This window comes from Cottoperca gobio, chromosome 2 (assembly GCF_900634415.1).
Source record: "Cottoperca gobio chromosome 2, fCotGob3.1, whole genome shotgun sequence".
Taxonomy (NCBI): domain Eukaryota; kingdom Metazoa; phylum Chordata; class Actinopteri; order Perciformes; family Bovichtidae; genus Cottoperca; species Cottoperca gobio.
In genome coordinates, this window is record NC_041356.1 from 11,331,907 (window position 1) to 11,339,908 (window position 8,002).

General features: G+C 40.6%; 1 protein-coding gene across 1 annotated transcript; it reads left to right on the forward strand.

Annotated features, from left to right (window-relative positions):
• Positions 1 to 167: 167 nt before the first annotated feature.
• LOC115020793 (uncharacterized protein C7orf57 homolog) lies at positions 168 to 7,521 on the forward strand. Its single transcript, XM_029450749.1, has 8 exons — positions 168 to 317; positions 1,261 to 1,326; positions 1,550 to 1,723; positions 2,604 to 2,691; positions 3,053 to 3,176; positions 3,905 to 3,969; positions 4,085 to 4,185; positions 4,804 to 7,521. Exons 2-8 carry the CDS (start codon positions 1,269 to 1,271, stop codon positions 4,866 to 4,868), a joined length of 675 nt encoding a protein of 224 aa, XP_029306609.1. The 5' UTR covers positions 168 to 317; positions 1,261 to 1,268; the 3' UTR covers positions 4,869 to 7,521.
• Positions 7,522 to 8,002: the final 481 nt, after the last annotated feature.

Below are 8,002 nucleotides of genomic sequence, written 5' to 3' on the forward strand. Positions count from 1 at the left end.
TTTAACCGTTTGTAATGATTTTCTTCTGAACAGGAAAAGATCGTCTCTTAATGTGGTAACATAATGAATAGGAGAAAGAGCTCTCCCTCTGCTTAATTTCAAGATACGCTCTCGACACTTTGCGGATGACAGAAGAAATAACGTCACAGCCTACAGAATTACGTAAGGCTTTGTCTAAAATACACGATCTTTGTTTAGCGTACAGGAAGTCGGCAGCAGGTGCCACCGGAAGTGTGTTCGGTCTTTGCCAGGGAGCTAACGGCATTAATTGGAAGAAGCCGCTCAATAATTACAACGAAAGAAAACTAACATATAATGTAAGATATGTGTCTTATCTTCTGCAAGTAGTATTGTTATCTGCTTACGTAAAAGCTAGCGTTGTTACAGCTCAACTTAAGGTTAGCTCTGGAAAGCCACTGCGGCAACTAGCTAGGCGGCTAACTAAATTAGCAAGGCTTTGTTAGCTACATAGCTAAGTAAAACTATGCCGCTAGAAAAAGATGCTTTTAGTATGTCTCTCGGTATTATGTGCTTTTTATATAGATACTGCCATTATGTGTATGGTCAAACTACAATTTTACGCTAGCTGGCATGTAACGTTATGCATCCTCTGCAGAGTGAGCTCACTTTTTATCAAATCTAAAAAATATTTTTATTATTATTGTATGCCTTGTTTTATCGGTGGTACCTGTAATTGTTTCAAATGCACTAATAAGAGTCAAATAATTGTTTAACAACATCCTAAATGTTACGATTTCGATGAAAAAGCGCAGACGGGCCGCTCTGTTGCATATGGGAAACAGAAGGCCAAAGTCCATTGGAAAAATCGATCATTTTAGACGGATTTGATATCAGTTAACGGTACACTACCTGATTAACATGATGTGCTACATTTGATTAATGTTTTGACTTTTCATTACTTCGGCAAACATACTATCTACAAAGTAATTAAGAAATTCTCAATCGCAGCTCCTTGAATGGCTTTAGGCCACTGCCCCTCTCTGTCCATTGTGGTGGAAGATGGATGAGGAGAAAATCTTTTGAAAGACATCTTTTGAAAGTGAAAATTGTTTGTGCAACAAGTGATGCTTTGAGTTTTGGATGTGTTCAGATTTTTAAAAGAAGCTAAAGCTGATAATTTAGGCCGTAAGTCCTATTTACTATGTTTGCTAATAAGTAAGGTGTGGCCTCACATTAATGTAATTTTTAATTTTGCTGTCAACAGACTATTAAGTATTAAGTGTTGCCTTTTTTCATCAGATTGTAAAATGTCTTCAGCTGAAATGAGTGGCGCTCTACCCAACCATCGAAGGACCAAGCCCGGTGGTAAGACTAAATAAAATGTCAACTGTATCAGCTGTAGTACGTTAAAATACTCAAAGCTAATACTCAATACTCAAGTCACAAAAAGGAAACGATGACTTTAGATGAGTGAGTTTCCAGCTTTTGTCCCTGAACATGCAGTGCATCATGGCTGTGTATGTAGAGTATTCATTTGCTGATAGTAGGAGCTGCATAGCAAGCAGATGTAATTCTCAGGTCATTGCAGGTATAAAGATCGGGGTTGTGGCCACAGGTGCGACTGGACCGACCTCCCAGATCCCCGGTCTGTCCCAGACTGCCGACGAAACCTCTCCAGCGGAGAGGGTCACCGGGCGGCGAGTTGGGATCTTTGAGTCGGACTCAGAGTATGTCAAACTCGCAAAGGGTGGTGGACACAAAGGTAAAGGTTTCATTGGACTTAAAATGTATTGTTTTATCATTTGTACTAAGCTGCTGTGACATAATGCAACACACAATCTGAAAAAGATTGCACGTATAATGTCTTTAAATGTCTAGTTTTGACAGTAAAACAGCGAAAAGCAGCAAATCTTCTTATTGAAAAGGCTGAAAACAGCATTTTCTGCCATTTTTGCATGAAAAACAGCTTTTACGATTAATCGATTATCAAAACGTTGGTGATTATTTTTCTGATGACTCGCATATTGATGCAAGAAAGAAACGACAGATCCACTGAGTGCATCATTCAGTGCATCTGTAGATTGTAGTTTCTTCAAGTTCTTGAAGATCCTGCGATCAGGATCGGGTCATTTCTTGCTTTGCCGCAATATAAACATCTCATCTAACCTGCTCCTGCCCTCATTGTGAGGAGTTGTGAATTGAAATAGTGGAATTACATTTTGTAAATAAAAGCATCCCAGCTGATTTGTTTGATGTTGACACTTGCGAAGTCTTTGAAATGCAAATCCTGAACAAGTGGCCTCCCGGTCCACAACATGAAAGAGGGAAACTCTTTCCAAAAATACTTTTTATGTTGTTTGTTGAAACTGCAGCATCGCTGTTTTCACTGCTGTCATTTTTCAGTTCAATTAAGTACCACATGAATGTTTGCATGTTGTAGAATGAACAGCGGTGCAGATGGGGGGGCTCTTGTCTGTCCATTAAAAGCAGTGTTTTCTTTAGTTAATGATACTTGTGTAACGAGTCGCTGTCTTAAATGAATGCTTTTGGAGGAAAAGCTAGTTACTACTAGCTTCCTTGAATTTTGCTAGCGTTTCATTTTGACCATCGTGTGTGTGTGTGTGTCCCCTCCCCCCCTGCAGGGCTGTTGAGTCATGCTGCTGATTCTGCTGATAAACCTGGGAAGAGCTACAATCCACCCAACTGGTTTGGAGATGAGGGGAAAAAGAAGTAAGAATACTGTTTAGACAAATAGGCGATCAACGCGGAGATACGGTGAGATGATGCGTTTGTGTGCGATTCAAATCTCTGTACAACATACGCTCACCACACACTTGGAGTCTAAAAACAAAAACCTTTACAGTATCAGCGTAGCGACGCTTTTAATTGTTAAATATAAAACTTATTAAAGCAAAAATCCTTCTTTGGGTTTGGTAAAAATAGAGAATTTAATTTAAAGTATTTCCAAAGGCTCCTAAGAGCTTCATAAAGCATCAGCCGAGCGCACGGGCCACCGCCAACATTTCCCACAATGTGATAAGTGGCCAGCAGTAATTTCACATCGTATATCATCGTGGTTTTGTGCTTACAGCGGGAGCAAACCAACGTCTCCCGACGAGATGAAGGCGGGCAAGCAGCTTCTGGCTGCACCGTTTGGCACTAATAACGGTTCGTCCGGGGAAAGAGATGATAGCTATTCCCCTGATAAAGAGCAGGTGAATAGACCAAACTAGTCACCCCCATTATTTACCGTGTCGATGTCTTCCATCCTATTTTATTTTACATTTTTACCATCTTTCCCTTTTTTATCACCTGATTTTGCTCCATCGTCGCAATCGCTGTTTGGTTTCAATTAATTTGGGTCTCATTTCCTGCGGGTGTGGTAGCTTTGTGGAAATGTTTGAAGGTTTCAGGTGAGTTCAGAGCGACGCATGAAAAGGACCTGATCAAACATAGAACAAACACTTCATACAATGTTCTCTTTATATCAAAGTAAGTTGAAACTTCAAAACAAAGCTTTTAACTCCATCTTTCTTGGTGTTATTAAGAATAATATGTTGCAGGGAGGCTTCAGCTAATAAAACAATACTGTTGGATATATATATATATATTCCTCACATCAAGTTAAAATCAGTTTATCTTCACTGTTTTGAGTGAATATGAAATATTGTTTGCTGTTTGAGCCGGTTTTTGTTCATGCCAGTTTCTTTAAACATTCTCCATTGCATGGCAAATTGCATCTAACATTGTTTTCCCATCACTTCATCCTTTGCTCTGTCACCGAGTTCTGTTGAACTTGCTTCGCCGCTTGTGAATCCGTCGGCTGAATGAACGAAGCCGCGTATAATTCTGCACAAGAGTCAGAATTATCCAGATTTATTGGTCTAATAATGTAACTGTCATTAAATGCAATACAAACCTGGGAAACCTTTCCGTTCCACAGATGTCTCCTGATGGAGTTGCCGATGAGCTGGAGGGTCTGTCTATGACCGGCAAATACAAGAGAACGTGAGTATTAATCGTGTAACTGCCCCATAAACGGGAGTAAGATTTGTAAGCATCAAGGTTATTTGCTTATTATGGGGGAAGTCCTAATGCTGCGTCATGTCGCCTTCGCCTGCAGGTCCCATGAGAAGAAAACTCCCCCCGTCAGCATGACTAAGCTGCTGAGTCATGGCTACATTGAGAAGAAGAAGTCTCCTAATGACGAAGACGACGTTTCAAGTAGGACATGGTTTTCTTTTCCTCGTCTATGAAACCGTTGATCTGTGTTGGTAGATGTTTTACGATACGCATCGACTCTGAATTCCGCACGATCGGCACACTGGTACCAGTAGGGCTCTCTCTTCTCTCCGAGCGAGTTAACACACACACACACACACACACACTGCTGCAGTGCTCACATACGACCCGCCTCCTCTCACTCACAGTGCTGTCACTCGCCTCAAGGAATTGGGGTTTTTTTTGGGAATCTTTCCTCGTCTGCTGCGAGGGTCTGAGGACAGAAGGGTGTCGTATGCTGTCCAGATTGTAAAACCTCTTGAGGCACATTTGTAATTTGAGATGATGGGTTTTATAAATGAAATGTGATTGATTGAATCGCGGCAGGTGAAAGTAATGTAAAAAAGGTTTAGTGCTGTGGATTCTTGACTTCATTAATCTAAAAATAGACATGGGACACAGGAAGTAGTTTTTTTTACATTGCAATTTAAAAGAAATAAAAAAAAAATCCTGGTCTTGCCGTATAAAAATATCTGCTGCATCAGTTTGCAGGCCAGTTATGGATTATTTGCACGCGTGGTGAGACGACGTTCAGTATGCTGATTTGTTGTTGTTTTCCAGGTGTGACCTCAGAACAGACCAGCACCACCATGACGGAGGACGTGGACGTGGACGAGCTGGAGTAATGCATGCAGATTCTGGTATCGAGGGCAAAGGGGGTCGTCCTAACACTAGTTCGTGGTTTCCACAAAACCAGGAACACACAACTCCTCCCCTCTCGGATTCACTCATTTACTGTACATCCACTGACTGTTAGGTTTTGTACTCATGTTTATGCAAAGGTACTGTCCTCTCTATTTATTTGCTTTAATTTGTAAAAAGAATTCACACAGATTTAGTTCAGTAGATTTGTCGGTGCTCGCGGTACTTTTATTATTTCTGTATTGTCGTTCCTCGATTTGAAAGACGAGTTGTGCACGGGGCAGGAAACTAACTAATGCAGTAACGAGTAAAGCTTCACGACTGTTGTGGAGACGGAGTTACCAGCCCAAGCTTAAGGTCACCTGCTTCTGGCTGGAGTTAGTTTCCCTCCCTGGTTGTATGAAGATCGAGTTAGTGAATTTAAAAAGTGTTTGTGCTAAAGAAATGTGTTTCCAGTGACGTGAAATATTATTTGTTTCGATCGGGGGCTCGTGCTCTCTGAAGGGATGTTAGAGGTTTGTGTGTTTTCGGCTGTGGGGGGTGTGGAAACGATTATACGTTGAGACAGCCCCCCTGCAGCTGTGACCACACGACAAAGTGCAAACTGACGGCCACAGCCGCCGCGGTTTGTGTAGTTAAAACGGGCCAAAGGTGACTTCTTAGGTTGCTGCTCTGCAGAAGGTTGCCCGTCTCCACCCACACGTGTTTCTGACTCCCTAAAACCGAGGATAAATGCCTTATTTTACTTTGAAAGCTGCATTTTTATGCTGCTTTTAGTCCAATAATCAGAATAAAACCCCTTTTTCAGAAGAAAAATGCCTCGTATTAAAAAAACTAAATGACCTCAAGTGATGTTTACAAGTCTCCAGAAGAGTTTGAATTCCATCAATTGCTTCACGATCAATCAGAATGTCAGAAACTTGCTAATGATGGAACTAAATCGGGTCTATTCTGCATGTTAAAGCCCTTCAGTGTTAAGTTATTGCATCGTCATTCAGCCTTATAAACCCAAAACTCATGCAACAACAGTAGATGTTGGGAAATGGCCACCTTCAGCAGACTGCCGAGCTGAAAGTCAAGTCCAGAGTAATTCCCTGTGAAGATTAAGGCAGAAAAGTGAGTTCTGAACATGCCAACCAAGCAGTTTTTCCCTGCTCATGCAGTGTTTTTATACTTTGTAGACATCAGTAGGAGAACTTTAGTGTTAGCCTGATCACACCAAACCCTGACATGACCATGACATGTCCATCTGATGGGAGCTTCTTCTGTTCAGAGGAGAGGGACGTTTACTGCCGCAACATTTCCAGAAGCGGTGAACGAGCTGCTGGTCGAGTGGTTTGGATATTCTAAAAATGTACTTAGGGATTAAAGGACGAGGATTTCTACACCTGCCATATTCGTTCTTTTTACTCGGTATCTGAATTTATTTTAAAAGTTTGTTTCATTTGTAGCGAACACTTACGTTTAGCGAGGACGCTCATCTCTTAATGGGCGACTTTAGCGAAACCTTTGATTGCTAATACGTCCATCTTTTTTCTGCCAGTTATATAATTGAGTATGTCCTTTAGTAATATTATATAATGCTCATCCTCCACACTAGTTTCCATCTGTGTGGTATTAACAACGTCTTAAATTGAACAGCAGTGACGCACTTCGACACCTTTTTTTGTTTGACTATTTCCTGTGTAGAAGGCGGATGTTTTACGTTGTTCCTTCGCTCTTTGGCGCTCAACACTCATAAAGTTCAGTCTTACTAATACAGCGCCGCCGACGAGAGATGTCGCGCCACCTCTTTGTCCTCTGCTTGTTTGTGGGGAGGCAGAATTAGTGCGACTGTCAAACCGGTAATAGATTTCATGACATTTGATGTGCAGCTCAGCCTTGACTCATTTAACAGTTATAGTTTTTCAGCCGTAGCTGTGAGCCTGACGTCGACTGTATAATCCTACAGGGACATTTGTGGAGCGGAGAAAATGCTCTTATAAATGAAAAGGAAAGGAGTGATTTATTTGGTTCTAACTGAAAGATTAAAGCTCCCGACTTCGTCCCGGTAAATCCAACACGTTCATCACCTGCGTCTCAGAAATGGTGCAGCAGTAACCGACTCTCACTTCAAAAAGAATTAGCTTGAAAACTCTTACAAGAGACGTGTCATGTTCAACACAACTGTCCCGTTTAGGGCTGTCACTCTTTTCCAACACGATATATATTAAAGCAATGATGCATAATGTATCTGTATGTGGTATTAAAAAGTGTCAAGTGTCAAAGGCGACGCACTGGATTTTATTTTGCAATGGAATGAAACGAAAGGCGAATGTATCATCTTTTCCATTCTTGTTTGTACGAACTGCAGGTATTTAAGTGTTTTACATTCTTCCTCTTCTCCCCGTGTGAGTTGGTGGCAGTTTTACAAACTAATAGCGGGAACCTTTTAGTGGCTTAACTTTGCAAAGTCCTCCCTGAAGTCTTGCCCCCATCTTGCTTTTTAAACAATGCAAACGCTTCAGAAGAGAGTGAAGAAGGCAGCTTTTAGTGAGGAGAAGTCCACCTGACACAACTCGATGTAAGACCCCGCTCCTCTCGATGACTGCACACAGAGTCTCAATTATCATTTCAATAAATGGGCATGTGCATGTACTTGTGTACTGTTTTCTTCTTCAACCAAATTCTAGGAGGGAAATTATACTCCCTAGTTTGAACTAACTCAAATGAGTTATCTGCTTTACTACTCTTTTACAATCTAATGTTGAAAACAAATGTGATTAGGGCTTCCACCACATTTAAAACTAAGTAGGAAGGTGTTAATTTAACAATATCTGGCTGTGCAAAATACATATTTACATATACATAATTAATTTTACTTTACGGTCGCCTATATTGAGGAATATTATCAAAAACAAGCAGTTTTTGTAATAAACTTTATTTAATACTCAAAATGAGTTACAAGACGATATAAAATATAATGTATCATAATGATGACTTGCTGTGTCATAGGTTTGACAAAAACAAACATGAAAATGTGTCTGAGTTTCATGTTTGACTTCAAATATATATCGAGTCGCATACTTTATGCAAAAGTACTTCATAAACTTGCTCTATTTAATTATGCTTTGAGAGT

What these genes read in the sequence shown, in the direction of transcription:
- LOC115020793 (XM_029450749.1), top strand. Translation starts at nt 1,269, where the DNA reads ATGTCTTCAGCTGAAATGAGTGGCGCTCTACCCAACCATCGAAGGACC. An exon ending in TCGAAGGACCAAGCCCGGTG is followed by an intron (nt 1,327 to 1,549) that starts GTAAGACTAAAT and finishes AGGTCATTGCAG; the next exon opens with GTATAAAGATCGGGGTTGTG. An exon ending in ACCGGCAAATACAAGAGAAC is followed by an intron (nt 3,970 to 4,084) that starts GTGAGTATTAAT and finishes CTTCGCCTGCAG; the next exon opens with GTCCCATGAGAAGAAAACTC.